Genomic DNA, 21,970 nt, shown 5'->3' on the forward strand with positions numbered 1-21,970 from the left:
AAATCGAGTTACTAGGCAGGATATGCACACAAATTGCATTTGCTTATTTTGTTCACCCTACTCATAACCATAAAATGTTTATGCATTTTATTTCAACAAAAATTCTTCGTTAATTTTTTCCCTTGCCCAAATATTTCAAACTCGTATTACACACGGTATACTGCTTCAGCATTTTACTTCATAACATGCTTAACAATTTTCAAAAAATACTAAAATTGTAATTTTATTTATTTTTTATGACAAGAAAATACAGTTAAATTACTATGCAATTTTTTTTTTTTTTTTGTGTCGTTTTTTTTGGCTTACTATTTAAGATATATTTCAAATTGAAATCGGATCAGGATTGAAAAAATTTTTTTAGGCCCCCTCTCTTCAACTTTATGAAGTTATTTTGTTTGTTTAAAGCTGTTACTTATTCCGTTTTATTTTTTTTTTATTATTTTATATTTTTTTTTATTTCCCATTTTCTACCTATTTTATTTTTTATTCCCGAATTTGGCAACTCTTCTTTTTTTTCATTTTTTTTGTGTCATTATTCTTTTCTTTTTTATTTTTCCTTTTCCGATTTTTATAATCCTTCCCTTAATCCGAAGCACAAAAAGAAATGCATGAGTTGCTAAGCATATCAATGTGCTTAATAGCACAATATAACAATAATAATAATATATACTAAACAAACAAGTGTTAGTATATCCATGATATGACACTCTTGTGACGATGTTTTTATTTTTATTTTTTTCGTATCAAAAATGAATAATATAAACCTGTGTGATTTTGCAAAAGCTAAAGTTTATTTATGGAAAACAGAAAACACAAATGAAAATCTATTCTTGGAAGTTTCAAATAAAATTCGAAGCTTATATGAAAAAATAAACTATGACGATTTATTTCATCATCTATATAATTATATCAACTATATTAATATCAGTAATAATGAATTATTTTTACGACATGAAGGTTTGCCTTATCCTATAAATGGAAATAAGAATAGCCAAAAAAAAGAGGATCATAACTTTTTCAAAATTTTTAAAAACCCTAATTATGTAAAAAGAAATGGAAATATATCTATCGATTATATTGATTTGTTTGAAAAAAATTTAGAAATAAATAAAATTAATTTCTTTTCAAATGTATTTATATCTATTGGTATACATGAATTAAGCGATAATGATTTTGTTACTCCACCGTTTGAAGATAAAGAAAATAATAATGATTCCATTTCAGAGCAAACTACAAAAAAAGACAAAACTCCTGAACAAAATAATGATGGAAATCGATGTGAAAATAAAAAAAAAATACATAATTTTTTTAGAATACGAAAAAAAATATTAAAATTAATAAACTCATATAATAGTATATATTTTAATAATAGTTGTGTTTTTATACAACGGGTTCTAATTATTCCATCATCAGATAAATATGATGAATTTATTATGGAAAAAATTATGGAAATAAATGAAAATTTCTTATATGCCAATAGTACTGAAGCTATGCGACCCTTTGACAATAATTCATTTGTGTTTCCCTCCCAAAATGGAAATCAAAGTGTGGAAAAGAATGTTGAAAAAGACCAACCAGATGAACATCAAACAAGTTCGGAGAATAAACAGAACCTCTTTAAATTTAACATAAATGACAATGTGCAGGTTGTTCGAGATTCTCCTTACTATGATAAATCAAATTTAGATGAAGATTCAAACAAAAATTTAAAAAAAAGTGAATCCAAAACACGTCATGATTTTGAAAATGTTGAAAAAAAAACAAAATCGGAAAATACAACTTATACTTCTGAAGTAGATGGTAAATCATCTTTCCCAAAAATAACGAAAAAATATTCATCTACTTTTTTAAAAATCTTCAACAAAAATATTGGGAAAGAATATATGTCTCTAAATGCTAAATCCCCATCTAGAAGTTCAGAGAGTTCTGGTGAAGAAAATGTTTTAATAAGTGAAAAGGAAATACAAAGAAATGGTGATCCCAATTTAGATGCAATCGGATCAGATGCATCTAAAATTAAATATACTATTGACGAACCACATGGATCTACAAAAGATCCAAATAATACAAACAGTTTAAAAAACAAAAAAGAAACTATATGCAATAACAGTAATGATTGTACATCTAATTCAGATGTAAATAATGATGAATCCGAAAATAAAAAAGATAAAGAATCAGAAGAAGAATTTTCTTTTATATCAAATAATATACATAACTTTAAAATAATCATTTTTCTACCATCAGTAAAAAAACATTTCAGTATACAATATAACAAATTTTTACAAGCAATAATATTAAATATTTTTTATATTTTTATATTTTTTTTATACGACTTATTGACTAAAAAAAATATATGGGATTATATGGATATGTTCCTTGAAAATCTAAGTTATGAAGTTATAAAAAATAAAAAAGACAACAATGAAAATACATTTGAAGATAAAATAAAAAATACAAATAATTTTAATCTACTAAATAAAACGAAAAAAATTAATTATTTCAATAGTTATTCTGGAGTATATAAATATAGTCAAATACAAAGATTAGAAAATTTGAAAAATTTAAATAATTTGAAAAATGAACAATCAGAAATAAATAAAGAAGATGATCATACACGAATAAATGCAAGAAAATATATTCCTTATAATAAAAAAAATATAAATAATAAAGATATTCCACTTAAAGTTAGTTATTCTGTTACTGAACAGATGAGTGGTTCTAATAGTAATCCTATCTTTGTTAATTTAAAAAAATATTATCTTGATACAAATGATTCTATATCGTATCAAACAAATAAAATGATTCCTAAAGGTAGTAATGAGATGTATAAAATACGTAAATCTAATACATATAAAGAAAACTTTATTTCAAAAAAAGATAGTTTTTATAAAAGAGAATCAAATGAATCTGGAAGTTTACATCTAATACGTAACAAAAATGCATCTAGAAGTGCTAGTTACGAAAATAATCATTCCAATAATCTATCTCATTCTGATGCATCTATTATTGAAGAAAATAGTGAAGCTGATTACTCTGCATGTTGTGTAGAGGATCGAATAAGTTATGACAGTTTAGAAAATTTTGGAAACGTACATACTGATGTAAAAAATGAGGATAAAGAATTTAGTGTGTCAGAACACAAAAATTTGGTTGGAAAACGGGTTCTAATACAAAGTGGAGAAATCGAAGAATTTGCAGAATATGAAGAAAGTGATGTATGTGAAATAGATGATGAAGTTTCAGAAGAAAATTCAAATTCAATGAGTAATGATATTATTGAAGAAAGAAAAAATAACATATTTGAAATAGATGAAAATTATAAATATAAAATAAAAAAAAAAAAAGGAGATATATTTTTATTATTAGGAAGCCCATTAGATTCAATTGAAGAATATTTAAAATGTTTTGAAATCTGTAAAATAAAAAATGATTATTTATATCAAGGAAATATATATTTTTCTATATCCTTATCTATATATTTATTTATTAAACAAAATTGGGGAAACTTTTGTCGTATGAATAATAATGAAAATTATTTTTTTCGTTTCCCTGATATAATAGAAAATTTAATTTTAGAAACATATCAAAAACTGTTACCAACCAAGCATACAAATTATACAAACTTTTTTTTTGATACATCTTATAGTGGTACATTAGCAAAAGATCGTTTATATAATCTTGGGATAGGAACATCTAGTAATAATAATAATTTAATTAGTGCAAATTCTATAAGTAGTGCTGCATCTATTGGTATTACTTCATTTGTAACGAACCCATCTCATTCGGGTTCTATTGCATCTAACACAGCACCAAATAATAATAACTATTATTATAATAATTATTTAAACAATTTTAATCTATACTTATATGGTCATGAACAAACAAATCATGATGGACAAAATAATGTTAAAAAAAATATAATCTCCTTTATTAATATGCTAAAAGAAAGTGAAAAAAGTGGTGAAACAAAAAAAAACAAAATCGATGAAGAAAGTTATCTTTATTCCAATTCAAATCATGTTTGTTATTTTTTTAATTTAGAAATAAAACAACATAATATTTTACTTTATTTAATTGCTTTGATAGAATACAAATTGAATCAAGCATTGTTGTCTTTGCAAAAAACTTCATCTCATATAAGTGAAAAAATTAATTATGCAGAATATAAATATTATGCATCTACTTCAAAAGTTACAAATAATGGAATCAAATCATTGATAGCACAAGAACAGTTTTGTGATTATTTAATATGCTTATTAAAATATACAATTATGATTAATAAAAATAAAAAGACTCATATATTTTATATTATAAATAAGTATTCTTATATTGCTGAACGATTTATCCATAATTTATATATAAAATATTATATTGAACTATTATTAATATATAAACATCTTGGTGCTTTTAGAAAATTTGCTTTTACAGCATATATGTTATGTACCTACTTCTATCAAAATAAAAAATATTATCTTTCTTTTTTTTTACTTAATAATATTCTTCCGTTTTATAATTTACCAAGTATTTGCTCTTATTCCTCTTATCAAAATTATAAACAAATTAATCTCTGCAAAGTAGGAAATAATGACGATACATCTACTTTTCAAATTGGACAAGACTACCAAAAAATGATATCCAATAGCCCCAATTTTGATAATAAAGAAAAAAACATTCTCTATCAGTATATTAATAATTTATTATTTAAAAATAAGTCTGACAAATTTGTCAACTTCCCAATGCATTGGCTTTACACAGATTCACAGACTCGCAGTTCTAGCGATTCTAGCGATTCTAGCGGTTCTAGCGATTTTGACTATTATAGTGACTCTGAATATAGATGCAGTAGGAATAAGCCAACGGGAGAAAAAGAAGATGATAAAACAATTTCCAAAGAAATATGCACTAACAAATATGAACATCCTAATAAGCAATATATTTCGTTTGAGTATTTGAAAGGGTGTGGATATGCATGTAATTTAAATAATTTATTTAATTTTTGCTTAAAACAAATTAGCAGTAAAAGTGTAATGAATATAAATAAACATATAAATAAATTAAAATTTTATCAAAAAAAAAAAAAATATAATAATACAATTCATTATAGTATTCTTTATTTTTTATCGCAAATTTTAAAAAATATGATATATGACGAAGAATATGTTTTGGCAAATCTATTATTCCTTCTATTTTTAAATAAGCATCTATCAAAACAGATGCAAAAAGAAACAATAAATAATATATATGAACTATTAAATAAAAAAAAACATTATATATCATTCCCACCATTTGTAACTTTATTATTAGATGAAGAAAGAAAAAAAAAAAATATAAAATATTTAAAAAAACTTTGTAAAAATACTTACGAAGAAAAAGTGATAGATAAAAATGATTCTAAATTATATGACACATCAGAAGATTTACCTGAAAATTATAAATCTAATTCATCTTGTTTTTATTTTCTATCAGATTCAAATGATATAGATGATAACTTATTTCAAACAGATTCTTCAACATCAAATGATTCCATAAAACTTACATCTACCTCAAAAGAAATAGATCCAAGAAAATCGACTCAAAAGAAAGGAACACAAGAAAATGCTAGCGAAAATGTACATAAAAATGGTGAATACATTTCAAAAAATAAACTACATTTTCTAAGTGGGTTCACAGAAGGTAGATGTGCGCCTCTACCAATATTAGAAAATATTCAATATCCAAAAACAAGCTATAATAATGAAAAAATATATAAAAAAATGAAACCAATAAATATAAAAAACCAAAATAAAAAAGATAAAGATATATTTAAATATAACCCATTTAATGAAAAAGAAAAAAATGTAAAAATACAAAATATATGTTCTACTAATGAATTAAAAAATATAATAATAACTTTAAAGAACCCATTATCTGTTGATATTGTTTTAAATAATTTAATTTTAATTACATCTGGAGTATCTATAGAAAATTACCCAACTAGTGTTGTATTATTATCAAAAAAAAAAAAAAAATATACAAATATTAATTTATCTTTTAAAGCTAAAGAACCTGGAATATTATATGTCCTTGGAATTTCTTATTATATAAGTTATTTACATTTTGATCAGTATTTTTTATATGATACTAATCTTCTTCGTCAATATATCATGACCAACCCAGATCCCGTCACTACAATCCATCCTTCGATAGAACACCAAAATGGAAATAGGGAAAATAAAACTGGACAAAATGAAAATGGACAAAATGAAAATGGGCAAAATAAAAATGGGCAAAATAAAAACAATCAACCCATTTTTAAGCGAAAAAAAAAACTATTATTTAGCAACGTTTTAAATATGTCAAGTGTATTCCAAGTCTTTGTTATTAATAATTATTTTCATCTTGCATCTGAAATAAAGTTTGTCAACTTTGGAAAGTACATAAATATAGAGTCATTAATAAATGATAAAGATTGTCTAGCTAATTACTGTAAAGCAGAATCATTTCAAAGAAAAAAGAATACAAATGAATCACTTAACAATCTAAATAAGAACACAAAATTAGATGCACCCCTACTAAATGTAACAATGGATAGCCAAAATAAAGAACCCGAAATAGAATATAAAGTCAATGTAGTAGATGCAGAAAATGGTATAAATAAAAATGACGCATTAGATGGCACAAAAAAAATAGACTGTTTATCTCTTTCGTCATCTTACATGACTGATGAAAGTAAAATGTCGTATCAAAGTTATTCTTTAGATTCTTTTGAAGAAAATGAAAACCGACGATTACCTTTATGGAGTTCCAAAGACATTGAAATGAATCAAAAAAATATAGACAACCTAAATAATAATAACTTTTATATTAAAAAAAAATATAGCTACCAAAACAGTGAAGAAGAATCAAATATCCATATTTCAAATTTTCCTGTTTCATTCAATCAATATAGAATTGAAGAAAAAAAAAAATCAATGTGTTTTGAAAATGAAAATGAAAATATATATTTTTCAACTGATGCACGATATGAAGAAATATTAGAAGGTGAAATAAAATTTTTATGTTTAGTCTGTGAAAATACAAGTAATATAGATGTAAATTATATAAATATAAAAGTAAGATATAAAAATAAATCTATTGGAAATCAATTTATAAAATTTTATTTTGATAAATCATTTTATATAAAAAATGAAATTTACAATAAAAATAAAGACAAGAAACAAAGTCAAGTTTATGAAGAAACTTATCAAACAAATTTCAATGAAAACATTTTTTTTCCCCATAAAAATGAAACAAAATTAAAAGTTAAAAAAAACCATACTTTATATATACCTATTAAATGTACAGGATCAATATTAATTAATGAATGTGAAGTTGATATAATTTATTCAAATTCGAAAAATAGTTCATATTATTCAATTCAAAAATTAAATCTAAAACTAAATGTTAAAAAAAATATATCTATAGAAAGTATTTTATATTTTCCTTATGTCAGCTTTAATTGGAATCATATACTAACTAAAATTTTAAACTCAGATTATTATAGAGCATATGCAATAAATAAATTAGGACTCACCAAACAAAACAATGAACTCATAACAAATTCAACTTTGGATTCGTACAGCTGTTATGATATATCTATAATGCAAAATAGTAATTGTTCGGAAATAAATAAGATCCATCAAAAGGGAAAAAACAGACAAAATGATAATGAAAATATAAATAAAAATTTAGATTCTATAAAATGTACATACAATAATAATAGTGATTACATGAGTGATACTAATACAGCCAAACAGTATCAATATCCTTCGAATGAAAATTTAAGCTTTTTTGATATGACTAGCGAATCGTCAGATAGCCATTTTGAAAAAAAAAAAAAAAAAAAAAATAATGAAAATAATAGACTAATAGAAAATTACAACCAGTTTAATAAAATAATTTATACACAAAAAAGTAACTTAAATATATGTACAGACAATAAATATATATTTTTAGAAATTTATATAAAAAATGATAGTGGATATGTTAATTATTGTAAAAGTAAAAAATTAAAAAGAAGACCAACATGTGTAATTGATAAAGATAATTATTCAAATAAATGGATTATATGGATTAAAAGATTAAAAAGAAAAAAAAATATTATATTTAAAAAAAAAGAAGATGTATTAAAATATTTTCTACTATACATTGATTATTATGTTTCTCTAATTTATTCAAGACATAAAAAAATGGGAATATTAAGTAGTTATAGTTCTTATTTAAATCATATTTATATAAATAAAAAAAAAATAGAAGATTTCTTTTTAAATTTTAAAACTACCCAAACAAATCAAAAATCAGATGTTTATCAAAATGACACTACTCAATCATATAAACAAACCCCATTCTCTAAAATCGATACAAATAATGTAGACTTATATTCTACTTGCCCTAAATATAGATCATTACATTCGGAACAAAAACAACAACAATTTCATGATGCCAATAATAATATGAATTCAGTTGATGCTGACAAACAATTAGAAAATAAATGTGAGGATTATCATGAAACAGATAAAAAGTTATCGTTTTATAATATTGAGGAATATCTAGAAAACTCAAATGACAATAATTGTTATTATATAGAAAATGAAAATTTTGAATTATTAACAAGTAAATATAAATTGTTTGAAAATAATTTGGTGAATGATTTATTTTATCCATATATTTTACTAGAACCAGAGTTCCAAAATTGTAAAAAAAAAAATAGTGTTATTATTCCTAGCTGTTCAAAAACACTAAATTTTACAAATATAAATAAAATAGGAATTAAAAAAAATTATTTTGAAACAGGAATAAATGAATTTTTTATAATAAAAATTTGGATAAGAAATATGTCCTCTATTGATCTTGGACAATATACACTTTTTATATTTCCATCAAATTTAAATTGTATAAAAATTATTGGTACTTTAAATAAGAATGGATATCTTACTAAGAATGATGTTACTAAAGGAAGTAAAAAAAATAATTGTGTAGAAACTGAAAATATGCAAAAAATTTCAAACGAAACAAAACATCGTAAGCATAGACAAAAACAAAAGTCAAAGGTTTCCCTTTTACATTCACTCAATGCTTATTCCTTATTTCCTGGCAAAGTTTTTTTTTACATAGCCATTTATTTTCATAATTTCCACACACTATTATTTCATCATGAGCCAATTCTCGTTACTATTGTGTAGTTATAACAGTTACTCCTATTATCATTTATTTTGATAACCATTTATTTGCATATGTGCATGAGCACATATTATTTTTTCACATATTTATTTTATTTTTAATCCGTTTTGATGCCCTATACTATAACTAGCTATTTTTGTGCAACTGCCTATGATCACGATTTGTATCATCATCGTGTTTAGTCAATGCATTTATTTCCTTCATGCATACCAACTTAAATTTAGTCGTTTAAATTAAGTCTCCTTATTTATAAATGTTTACATAAAAATAAAATAGCCATATTATTGGGTATACATCATATAATTTCATCTAAATATTCGCTCACTTTTTTATAAGTATTATTCTATTTATTTTTTTTTCCCCTTCATCCATTCCCTTTTAATAACGAAAAGAGTCGTTACAATATGCAAAATGGTTTTATAAAAAAAAATAAATAAGTTGAAAATTTTTTTTTTTAGCTACATAATTAAAGCTAACCAATAAAATATTTAAAATCGTCTGAACGTTCATAAAATATAAGGATAAAATAAATGACAACATATACCCATTTCGTATTGCTTAGGCAGGTAAATTTTTGAAATTTGTAGAAAAAATCATAGGATGATGAAAAGGGAGAAAAAATATGAACAAAAAAAAAAAAAACTAGCCAATGTTAATAAAATTTAAGAAGTTATAGCTATATACTGCCAATTTTATGACCATACAAAAAATATGAAGAAAAAAGAAAAAAGAATAATATATACATTAAGCATGTAGCTAATAATTTTGCTATATGTTTCTTATCATTTATTGAATATAATTTGAACAATTTTTTCGTCTTAATTATTTTATTTACCCCACTTTTTGGGAATATCCATTTTTTAATGTGTCAAGTAGAACAAAGTCAAGAAATTTTTTACGATGGATAATATTGTATTACCTGGAGAAGTAGTGGGAAACCTAAATAATTATATAAGTGGAAATAATACATATATATTGAAAAATGAAATAAGATCAACAATATTAGGTAAAAAGAATATTAGTATTAATAATGAAAACAAACAAATTATTAATATTGACGTTATAAAAGATTATGTACCCTTGCCCCAAGTAGGAGATCTTGTTATATGCAAAGTTTATAGAGTAACATTTAATATGATATATTGTAATATCATGTTAACAAATAATAAGCCATTAAAAAATAGTCTTAAAGGGTATATAAATAAAAGTGATATACATATATATGAAGGAGATTTAGGAGATAATTTTGATTGTTTTAAACAAGGAGACATAATTAAAGCAAAGGTTTTATCAATAGGTCAGCATTCGTCATATAAGCTTTCTACTGTTGGATCGGACTTAGGTGTCATTATAGCCTTAAGCGAAAAGGGTATATAATAAAAAATGCATAAACTATTTTTACTATAAATGATATGTGCATATATACAATGCTTTGTTTGAACATGTAAAATGCTATTTAATATTTTGACAATTTTTTAATCTTACATGACTACATTTTTTTTCTGACTAATTCAGGTGATATCTTACAACCCGTGGCATGGAATTTGATGGTCAATTTAAGTGACATGAGCTTCGAACAAAGAAAGGTCTCCAACGAGTTTTCCTTCTCTCATAATGCTTACATGTCATAACATATTTTTTTCAATTTTTACGATTTTATTTATTAAGTTTTTTTTTTTGATAATTAAAATTTTTATTTCCTGCACGGTTTTGGCTACTTAGTCATAGCATAACAGTGCGGTGTTATACAAACATGTGTGAGGGAAAAAAACGAAAAAAAACATAAAAAAGTAAAAAAAAACAAATGAAAAAATTCCCAACTAAATATAGATTAACAAAAAATTATTTTTAAAATAAATTTTAATTTACATAAACATCTCCAAAAGATTGGAGGAAACGATGTTGTCTTTTTCTTTTTTGTTTTCTACTTCCAAATTGTTGTTAGAAGTAGGATCTATTTGTGGTTGTTCCTTTATATCATTCTTTTTTAAGGTGACAAAATTTAGTTTGGCTGATTTATTTTTGGTTAACGATTTTGTTTTTTTTGAAATATATTTATTTTTTGTGGTTATTGTTTTATCATTTATTTTTTTGTTTTTTTTTTTGTCCATATTTTTTTCTAGATATTCTTCATAAGTTTTGTACATGTCTTTTAGGGCATGCTTGAATTTTTCTTGTCTTGAAATATTTCGATACAAAACAGAAGAAACTAAATCATTCCATGTAAAGTTTTTTAGATATTTAAGATGCCAAAAATTATCTCTTAAAATATTTTTTCGTTTTTTACCACTAATTGTTTGATTATTTAATAATTTTTCTACATTTATAGCATCTTTTTTATTTAAAAATTCTACATACCCATCTTTATATTTTATTTTTTTATGATTTGTTTCTTTTGATAGTATATTACTTTCATCACTTTTTATTTTGTTTAAATGAATTTTATCAATTTCTCCATATTTACTAAAAAATTCTCTTATCTTCGATGGATATAAACCTATAGGTATATGTGATAAATAAATAATACCTTTTTTTGATTCTTCTTTTTTTTCATGTTTCCATAAACTATCATTAAATTGAAATCGATCGTCTGTTAGTTCATCCATTTCATTTATTGTATCATCTTCTACTATTTCACTATCACTTTTTTCAACCTTTTCATTTTTATTATTTTCATTGTTATCGTCCATTTTTATTTCTTTATTTTTTTATTTCTTTATTTTTTTTCATTTATTTTGGTATACATATGGAATTGTCCATACTATAACTATATAAATACAAAAATAAACTATATTACATATATAACTAAATAATAGTGAAAGTTCTGTTATCCTTTGTTTTTTATTTATTCCTTACAAAAACTATTTTTATCAATGGTATATAACCATTTAATTATTTTTTTTAAATATAGCTTATCAATTTTTTTTTTTTTTTTTAAACAATTTCGGTATCCATATATTTATCATTGTGACTGCGTTTTTTACTCCTATGGGTTTTGTATACCCAATTAACATCAGCATATATTGAAAATAATAATTTGCTACTTTTTTTACAATTTATGAATATAATATTAAAATTAAATAAATAAAAAAATATATATATGACCATATGTTTTATTTATATGTTTTCCATTCACATATGTAGTCATATGATGATATAAATTTATTTTCCTTTTTTGGTGAAAAAATTTTCGCTCATTTTTATTTAGTATAATATTTCATGAACAAATAGACTTCCTTCCTTTTTTGTAAATTATTTATGAATAATTAAACCTTCACAATATTAACTTTAAGTTTCAAAACGTAAATGAAAAAATAAATCTTCGTATATTATATATATACATATTCAACGGAAAAATCTATATATAAAATAGAACATGGAAAACAGCCAATATTATAATAGACTAGTAGAACTAAATTTACTAGCCGAACAAATTTTTTGTCAAAATAAAAAATTATTATTAATCGATAATAATTTGAATGGCATTCGATCAACTAAGGGCGGTTATCGACGAAATGAAATTACCAAGAATATTTCAAAAATTAGTATTCACAATAATTTATTCTTAACACTAAATAAAACCCAAATAAATGACCACCTGGACAATGTACGAAAAAAAAAAATGCAAAATATATATATATAATATGAACATGCAATAAATTTTTGTAAATTTATGAAAAATATTATGACCAAGTCATAAAAATATAAATATCTTCCATTATTTCAATAACAAAATTTTATGCATTGTACATGTCATTTTTCTACTTTTTTTTTTTTTCATACTTCCATACATATTAATTGATGTTTTGTTTATACAAATGCAGGTGGAAAAAGTTCTTACTGAACAACGAGACAAGTCAAGAGAAAAGAGAAAAGGTCTTATCAATGAACTTATAAAATTAAATCCAAATGTTACTGAATTACCTTTAGAAGAGGCAAAATTTTTATTAAGGTAACAAATTGTGTGCACATTTAATTCACATACATATATATAAACAAACAAATATGTATAGACAAATACAAAAATTGTTTTGGATAATAAATATGTTGAAGACATGTGTCAATTTAAAAAATAAAATAATGTGAAATAAACAAAATAATGTATTAATTTTTATGAAGAAAAACCTCGTGCAATGATTGATTGTTTTTATTATTTTTTGAAATTTTGAAAAAGCACAAATCGGTAAAAAATGTAATGAAATAAAATGATAAATATCGTTAAATAATATTTTCATAAAATTTTGTAGCATTCTTGGGATGCACTTTTTTTAACTAATTACATTTATGATTTTTTTTTTTGTTTCTAATGTATAAAACTTTGAAAAAAAATATATAAATTTTATACTTTTAATTACTATTTTTTATAAGATCTTTTATTTTCTGTTTCCCAATATGTCGTATCATGATCTTGATAAAAAATAGTTTCTTTGTCCGAAATATTTTTTTTATATTTGCTCAGGTTTTGGTATTTTTCTTCACGATGGTTTGATGGGTATTCTTTTAAATAAAACTCTTTTGTTTTATTATATTTTTCTATATAATCGTCATCGTTTTGAATGTCATACCTAAGATATAGTATACGGAAAATTATGTACATAAATTGTAGTTGTATATAAATAAATATAGTGAACACAATATTAATCTACTAACCATCCTGAAACATGCACTTTAGGGTTGTAATTTTGTGCTCTCCTATAGTCCAAACACTCATCTCTGAATTTATTTTCTTTAGACATTTTTATTATGAAAAGTTTGCAACTTAAATTAGGGTTTTCTTATGTCTATATACATACCTTTTTTTAATTTTTTTTAAATATATAATGACAAGAAATACGGGTATATATAAATGGAAAAATATAAAACTAATAACTCATAAATAAATATAATAATATACATGCATGTATTTAAAAGACAAGATTGTTACAAAAAGAGTAGACAATTGTATTTATTTTCTTCTTCTTATATTAATATATGATTAACATGGAAATTATTACTACATTTTTGGAATTATAGCTATTTTATTTTTTTTTTATTACTATAATATTTTTTTTAATACATAAATTAACTTTGGTAGCTAGCCATTTACATAAAGAGAATAGCTAAATATGTTTTGTGTGCATTTGTGTATATGTATATTTTTGTCTTTTATGTAATAAATTTTAATTCGTTTTTTTTGTGTAGAGATATTCTAATAATGATATACGACCAAAAGATTTTATTATATTGTACACCTAGTTTATAAGAATATTTCTTCAATTATTTTTCTTTTACATTATATGATAACATTTTTTTTACCTTGCATAGTCATAATTTTTTTTTTATAATTAAGCTATTTAAGATAATAAAATATGATTACAGCCAAAAAAAATAAAATAATAAAAATAGTTGTACATATAATATATATGTCATAAGTATGCATACTACAATGAGAAAAATTCTCGATATTTTTTTGGCATACTAGAAAGAATTAAAAGATTGATAAGACCTAAAATATATTACATTTTTATAACCTTAACCATAAATTAATAGTTTGCATATTTGTGCACAGTGTGACAATCGAACAAAACTGTAAGGGAAAACCAAAATTGGTAACTCATAAAATTTACGAATTTGTATTTTTGGAGTGAATTAAAAAAAATGAAAAGGAAAAAATTGTATAATAATATAAAACATGTATATTTATTTATAGGCATAATTAAATTGATGTTGATATAAATTAATCAACACTAAAAAAAAATTCATGCTGCTTTAAAACACATCCAAAGCTAAATACGTATTATTACAAAAAGGTAAAAACATATTTTTATTATTCCCCAATTTTAATTGAATATATATTTACAAAAAAATAAGAGAATGCTAATGCTATATCCAAATTCCCATTTAATTAATTTACTATTGTAGTTTATGTTATATACATGCATATATGGATATGCATATTTTTTTTTGCTTTTTTAATAAGCACGGGAATGTTTATATAATTAAAAAAAAATATTGTAAAAATAAAAAAGTATTTTTTTGCACATCAAAGGGAAGAAAAACTTTATTTACAATATTATTTGGAACATATAAAGTTAAAGAACAAAATGAAAAAAGCTATTAATGTGATTGAAAAATTAAAAATATTTGGGGACGTAGGGAAAGTTGATGCTGTTCTTACAAATTGTAGATCAAATTTAAATTTAATTGGAGGAAAGAAACATATTTCTATATTACTTGATAAGAATGGATATAGAAAATTTGAAAAAACACATTCAATTTTTAATAGAAATAAAAAAATATTAAGAGAAACTTCAAATGATTATACTATATTAGCTATGCTTTCTTTAGTATGTACCCCAGCTCTTTTTTACAAAAAGTTTAGTAGCATGAAAAATAATGTAGCTAGCTGTTCAAATTTAGAAAAAACATATTTACTAAATAAAGAGGATATAAAAAATGGAGAGATGAAAGAAATAAAAGTAAATGGTGATAAAGATATGGTATTAGTAGTAAATATAGATGATAATTATTATTGTGTCGGACCAAAATGTCCTCATTATTCAGCACCGTTAAGATTAGGCTTATTAACAAAAGAATATATTACATGCCCATGGCATGATGCAAAGTTTGATATAAAAACAGGGGAATGTATTAATGGGCCGTCCTTTGATGATATTCCAAAATATAATGTTGTTGTTGAAGGAGATAAAATTTATGCATATATACCAAAAGAAATAGAATTATTTCAAAAAAAAAAAATATGCCCATGTAGTGGTACAGGATCATGTGAAAAAGGAAAGAAAAAAAAAATCGTAATAATTGGTGGTGGTGCAGCAACATTAGGAGCTATAGAATCATTTTTAAAAGTTGGATTTGATGGAGAAATAATTATTTGTAGTCAAGACTCATATAAACCATATGATAAACCAACACTATCAAAAAATATATCTAACTTAGATACAAGTTCGGAATTATATAATGAAATAAAATTAAAAGAAGATGAATATTATGATAAAAAAAATATTACTTATATGCTAAATACTACTGTTGAAAAAGTAGATGATGAGAATAAAAAAGTATATTTACAAAATGGAAAAGAAATAGAATATGACAAAATACTTATAACAACAGGTTTAAGACCTGCACCATCCCCTATACAAAATGATATACAAGCTAATAATTTACTAACACTTAATTGTTTAGATGATAATATAAAAATAGCATCTTTTGCTAAAGAAGGTTCTAAATGTGTAATCATTGGATCATCTTTTATTGCATGTGAATTAACATCGTCTTTAAAAAAAAAAAATGTAAATATTTCTATGGTATCTAAAAATTCAGTTCCATTTATCGGAGCCTTTGGCGAAAAAATCGGAACTATTGTACTTAATATTTTAAAAGAAAAAAATGTTGATTTTTATCCAAATACTTATCCAGTAGAATATATAATTGATGATGGATATTTTGCTTTGAAAAAAAATAATAAAACAATACATGGTGTTAAATTAAATACCGGAGAAGTTATAAAATGTGATTATGTTATTGAAGCTTTGGGATGTAAACCTAATTCAGAATTTCTTAAAAACAAATTTAAAAACGAAGAAGGATTTATATTAGTTGACAAACATTTCAAAGTCAAAGATTCTCAGGACATATACGCTGCCGGAGATGTTTGCGTTTTTCCATATTTTGTCACAGGTAAGCATTAAAGCCCAGCCTTGCTCATGCCGTCGTTCACTTTTTTATGTTCACTTTTTTATGCCACCGTTTTATTTACACCGTTTTATTTACACTGCTTTGCTTTTCCTTAGGAAACCCCGTGAACATATGCCATTGGAATGTGGCGATACAACAAGGGAGAATAGCAGCAAACAATATGATAAAGAATGATCAGACAACTTATAATTTTATTCCATTCTTCAATACAAACATCTTTGGTAAAAACTTCCGTTTTTCTGGTTTTGCCAAGGATTATGAAAAAATAATATATGAAGGAGATGTAAATAAATATAATTTTATCGGATATTTTATTAAAAATAATAAAGTTGATGCAATTGTGACACTTGGAAATAACAAAATGGCTGCATTAAATGAGTGTCTACTAAAAAATAAAGTTCCTAAAGTATATGAATTAGAAGGTGGGTTAAAAAATAGTGATAGCATGATAATGTCTCTCAAAAGTTAGACTATCTAATGCTAGTTTCTTTATACAAAATTATATGCACACGCACCCACAAGGCATACTTTAAAATGTGTTTACTTTTTCTCTGCTTTTTCTTTTACTTTTTCACCTTTTGTTCGTTTGGCTACTTTGAACTCGATATTGTATATTAATAAAAGAAAAATAAAAAATCTAATGAGTCATGTAGTAGTAAAATGAAAGTGATTTGATTTCTATCACTTGCTATAATGTATTTATAAGAAAGGTGTGTTTATTTTTTTCAACATCCTACATTTTTCATTATTCCTTATATTGCACTTTTCAACTTTAATCAGACTTTTCCTTTTTGTTTTTAAAACTATTCATTTTCCAACGAACTTAATCGATTTTTATAAAATTTAAATTAACCTACTTTATTGTCCCCATATCATATGGAAAATATAGAATGAAATAAAATTTATAAAATAAAAAAAATGAAAATATTTATGTTAATATTGTATAGTGATATATATCTATCAAAATAAGTTGAAGTATTTTTTTACATTTTTTTCACATTTTTTTTCACATTTTTTTTTACATTTTTTAAAATGGGGATACAAAGAAATACGCATAATAATTTGTACATGGGCATGGGCAGTACGTATTGTCAATATTTTTTTTTCACCCCATTGCAAGATAATTATTTTTGTTGTAAATTATTTCTGACTAATTATAAGAAGTATATTTTTTTTGTTGAAAATATTTTTTTTTGAATATTCCCTAAAGGTAATTTTACCTTTTTGCGTTTTAAATCATTAAAGTGTTGAAAAGTTAGTATAATAAAATAATAGGAAGAAAAGATTTAGAAAATAAAAAAAAAATTAAGTAAATATAAAAAGGAAGGAAAATCTAACCATATTATGCAATGCATATATTATGAGCAGGCACATATTTTTTTAACTGATTAAACATTTATGCTATTTTATATATTATACATTTTAAATAAAGACTATAAAAAAAATGTCATATGCATCATGTCATTATAACTATGTAAATATCAACCAAAATCAAAAAGAAGGTATGAATTTTATTAAACAGTAAAAAGATAGCAAAATATTTTTTTACATTTTCTACTACTCCATATTTAGTAATATAATATGACTAACCAGATGATTCTTTTGGAACCCTTTTCATTTCATTACACTTTTTATTTCCTTTTTTTTTTTTTTGACAGATTTACATCGATTTGAGACGTCTATTATAGATAACTATAAATATTACAAAAGGGTAGAGAATAGATCGAGAAGTAAGGACTACTAAAAATATGATAATATTTTCGACTGTTATATTATTGCATTATGTTTTCATTTTGTAATTGCCATCATATGAATGTACATTATCCTAACACAATTCCTTCTTACCTTTTTAAAAGTTCGAATCGTCCTGACTATATTAATTATATCATTTGGTGTATATGGTATCTATAAATCGAGAGACAATAAAATAGTAAGAAAAGCAAACATAAACAACAAATTAATTATAATTAAAATGGGAATCTTACTTTGGAAATGCACAAAATAATAAATATTATATTTTTTTTTTTTTTCGTTTTCCATTTTATTTTCACAGGTTATTGAGACGTTGAACAATATCCCTTTAATGATTTCAGTGATTGTCTTTTTATTTTACAGAATAAAAAGTTATTACAAAAATTTATTTAAATGTAGAAAGTAATAAAAAAGGAAAGAAATAAAATTAAAGCAATCTAAATATGTTTATCTTTTATATCATCTTTGCTACTATTTTTTCTGCCATATTCTTAGTTACCTTAAAAATTTGAATAAAACCCTAAAAGAGTTTAACCTCTATTTGGACCGAACGTAAGTCCCGTTTGCAAATGGACAGCAACTCGCTCACTCTTTCCATCCCCAACTGACACACCATTTTTATAACATTTTTTATGTACATTTTTTATACCCATTTTTATAACATTTTTTATACACATTTTTATGCACATTTTTTATGCACATTTTTCTACAGAAATTTGAAGCTTTGCATTATAGGAAACCTACGAAAGGAACACTAACACATGTGACACTTTTTTTTTGAGTCAAACTTTGTAATTGCAAATATGTTTATGTGTACACATCATAAAATATGTTATTGAATTTTATTTTCACCATTTTTTAATTTATTGAAAACCGAATTAAATTCAATTTTTTTTATCTTTTTTGTTTTTAATTTTTTTAAAAAAACTACCATGTTGGCATATACTTAAAAAATACAAAAAATGAAAAAAAAAAAAAAAGAACAAAGAAGGAGTTACAAAAGTAGCGACACTTGTATCTTTATATTATTCCTATTACATGGAATTCATTTTTTTTATAAATATATATTTTTAATTTTTCTAATATATTTGTGTGCAAGTTCTTCACCCAATGTATTAACGACTTTTTCCATAAAGTTGTATCTCTTTTTCCCTTTACATTCCTATAAAAAGTGTAGAAAAATTAAAAAATTAATTATTACTCATTTAAAAAGTATCAATATTATACAATATAATTGCACCTTTACAATGTGTAGCATGCAATTCGTATGCATGTACATATGTATGCACATTTTTTTTCTTCTTACTTCTCTATATTCCAAGACAAGGTCGTTAATTTTTTTCATCGACTCCTTGATCTGCTCATTTTGTTTTTCCTTCCTATACCATTTCTTTTTCCCTACAACCATGTTGTCACAAAAATGGTTTGTCCCAGTGTAAAAGTTTTTATGCCATACCCATGGTAAATCTAACAAAACCGAAAAAACGTCAACACATTAATAGGGCTTAAACAATTTGAAGAAAAAGAATGACTACAATAATTATATGCATAAAGTTAAAACATAAAAATATACATATTTATTTGTACCGTTCATATAATACTGCTTTTCAATGTCTGCTTTATATCTTCCAGAAAGTCTATATTTTAACATTAAAAAAAATACAAATAAATATGATCTGTGCATATATCAAGCCAAAATATTATTTTTTTTTTTTTTTTTTTTTTTCGTTTTGGCTAGCTGTGCCATATGCTTACACAGGGGGGTGGAAGTTTCCCAGTTCATCTTTGGAAGGCAATATGGCATAGGGAACATCATAACTTTTTCTGCTTCCTCGAACATAACATTTTATGGGATTGAAATTGTCGTGATTTCTAAAGTAGAAAGGAAAAAGAGAAAAAATTAAACAGCTAAAATATGAATAAACACATATATACGCTTGCAAAAAAAAAAATTTCACACACATATCTATCTAAAATAGTATGATAAAATAAACTACATATTTAAGAGAAAAAAAATTGCGTGCATACCTTGATTCCCAATTATCTAATCTATATTTTTTATCCTTATTTAGTTCAACATATGGATTAAATGTTGGTTTATATCTTATATTGTCAAATGTGTTATAAAGATAGCTTCGCCTTGGAGTACCTGTTATTATATAAAAGCATGACATAATAATAGAACAATATATATATATATATATATACATATTTTAGATCAAGCTGGCATATATCAATATAGGACTATCTCTACATTTTTAACAATAACACAAAATAATACTTATACAATTTAATTACCTGTACATTCTGATACGTATCTTGGTTTTTTTTTTAATTTTTCTAATATGACATAACGAGACAAATAGGGAACTTCCCTTAGTTTTCGATCCTATTTTAAAAAAGTTAAGGGGAAAAAAATAGTTTTTAAAAAGGTTGTATATATAAGTATAAGCATAAACATACTTATTTTTATAGGAAATTATGGAATAGAAAGAAGGTTCAGGGTTTTATGTTCTATTCGTTTCCAATGATACAACTAATTTGCATGCACATATATTTTATTTTTTATTTTTATATTACAATTGCAGTGAAATATCCTCTCTTTTGTGACCCCAAACATTTTATCCTATTTATCATTTTAATCTAAAATTAAATGTGTGTTTTTTTTAAAAAGAAAAAAAAAAGAGAGAAAGAAAAGTTCCTCCTTATTATTCACCCTCTATTATTTACTCATATTTTTTTATGCATACATTATTCACATATATATAATAGCTTATTCCACAAATGGGAAAATAGTATAATAGTTGAAAAAAAAATATATTTAGTTAAAATAAAACAATTATCATAATAATAGATATTCAGGTTTCTATTATTGTAAATTTTTGCAATACGGTGAAAATTTTTTTGTTCTTCCTTATTTTGTATGTATACCATACATATATAGGGAAAATAATGGGATAGAGAAAAATAAAAAAAAAATCGCTTCGCGCATATTAAGGCAAGCAAGCTTATTTTTATTATACAAAAAAATATTCCGGATATTATTATATTTCACTATTTATATCATATTATCATATAATATTATACATATTGAAAATTTATAATTTTTGAAAAAAAAAGGAAATAAAAAAATAATTAAACATGCATACAAAATGTTTAATACCCCAAATATCAACTTAAATTAAGTATATATTTATTTTACCAATTTAATATACTTTTAATTAATTAATAATATCATATATAATAATATTATTGTTATATTTTTAGTGATTACAATTTTTAACACTACTACTGTATATATTCTTGTAGATATCTATATATTATT

At 23.3% G+C, this 21,970-nt stretch overlaps 8 protein-coding genes across 8 annotated transcripts; 5 read left to right on the top strand and 3 right to left on the bottom strand.

Annotated features, from left to right (window-relative positions):
* Positions 1-749: 749 nt before the first annotated feature.
* Positions 750-9,200, top strand: PVVCY_0601770 (conserved Plasmodium protein, unknown function; the record flags this gene model as incomplete). Its single annotated transcript, XM_037634132.1, has 1 exon — positions 750-9,200. One exon carries the CDS (start codon positions 750-752, stop codon positions 9,198-9,200), a length of 8,451 nt encoding a protein of 2,816 aa, XP_037490278.1.
* An 898-nt stretch (positions 9,201-10,098) lies between these two features.
* On the top strand, positions 10,099-10,829 carry PVVCY_0601780 (exosome complex component CSL4, putative; the record flags this gene model as incomplete). The annotated part of the gene is made up of 2 exons (XM_008627318.1): positions 10,099-10,567; positions 10,714-10,829. The coding sequence occupies 2 exons, from the start codon at positions 10,099-10,101 to the stop codon at positions 10,827-10,829; spliced, it is 585 nt and encodes a 194-aa protein (XP_008625540.1).
* Positions 10,830-11,063: 234 nt separating this feature from the next.
* Positions 11,064-11,888, bottom strand: PVVCY_0601790 (small subunit rRNA processing protein, putative; the record flags this gene model as incomplete). The annotated part of the gene is made up of 1 exon (XM_008627319.1): positions 11,064-11,888. The coding sequence occupies one exon, from the start codon at positions 11,886-11,888 to the stop codon at positions 11,064-11,066; it is 825 nt and encodes a 274-aa protein (XP_008625541.1).
* A 686-nt stretch (positions 11,889-12,574) lies between these two features.
* PVVCY_0601800 (conserved Plasmodium protein, unknown function) lies at positions 12,575-13,154 on the top strand (the record flags this gene model as incomplete). The annotated part of the gene is made up of 2 exons (XM_008627320.1): positions 12,575-12,805; positions 13,023-13,154. 2 exons carry the CDS (start codon positions 12,575-12,577, stop codon positions 13,152-13,154), a joined length of 363 nt encoding a protein of 120 aa, XP_008625542.1.
* A 398-nt stretch (positions 13,155-13,552) lies between these two features.
* PVVCY_0601810 (conserved Plasmodium protein, unknown function) lies at positions 13,553-13,934 on the bottom strand (the record flags this gene model as incomplete). The annotated part of the gene is made up of 2 exons (XM_008627321.1): positions 13,553-13,763; positions 13,849-13,934. 2 exons carry the CDS (start codon positions 13,932-13,934, stop codon positions 13,553-13,555), a joined length of 297 nt encoding a protein of 98 aa, XP_008625543.1.
* A 1,347-nt stretch (positions 13,935-15,281) lies between these two features.
* PVVCY_0601820 (ferrodoxin reductase-like protein, putative) lies at positions 15,282-17,362 on the top strand (the record flags this gene model as incomplete). Its single annotated transcript, XM_008627322.2, has 2 exons — positions 15,282-16,875; positions 16,989-17,362. The coding sequence occupies 2 exons, from the start codon at positions 15,282-15,284 to the stop codon at positions 17,360-17,362; spliced, it is 1,968 nt and encodes a 655-aa protein (XP_008625544.1).
* A 975-nt stretch (positions 17,363-18,337) lies between these two features.
* PVVCY_0601830 (conserved Plasmodium protein, unknown function) lies at positions 18,338-19,403 on the top strand (the record flags this gene model as incomplete). Its single annotated transcript, XM_008627323.1, has 6 exons — positions 18,338-18,395; positions 18,552-18,623; positions 18,750-18,823; positions 18,947-19,047; positions 19,141-19,197; positions 19,358-19,403. 6 exons carry the CDS (start codon positions 18,338-18,340, stop codon positions 19,401-19,403), a joined length of 408 nt encoding a protein of 135 aa, XP_008625545.1.
* A 296-nt stretch (positions 19,404-19,699) lies between these two features.
* On the bottom strand, positions 19,700-21,282 carry PVVCY_0601840 (conserved Plasmodium protein, unknown function; the record flags this gene model as incomplete). Its single annotated transcript, XM_008627324.2, has 7 exons — positions 19,700-19,807; positions 19,952-20,112; positions 20,233-20,282; positions 20,401-20,517; positions 20,674-20,794; positions 20,944-21,034; positions 21,226-21,282. The coding sequence occupies 7 exons, from the start codon at positions 21,280-21,282 to the stop codon at positions 19,700-19,702; spliced, it is 705 nt and encodes a 234-aa protein (XP_008625546.2).
* Between the last annotated feature and the right edge of the window lie 688 nt (positions 21,283-21,970).

The sequence above is a fragment of the Plasmodium vinckei genome (genome assembly GCF_900681995.1).
Source record: "Plasmodium vinckei vinckei genome assembly, chromosome: PVVCY_06".
In the NCBI taxonomy this organism is placed as follows: domain Eukaryota; phylum Apicomplexa; class Aconoidasida; order Haemosporida; family Plasmodiidae; genus Plasmodium; species Plasmodium vinckei.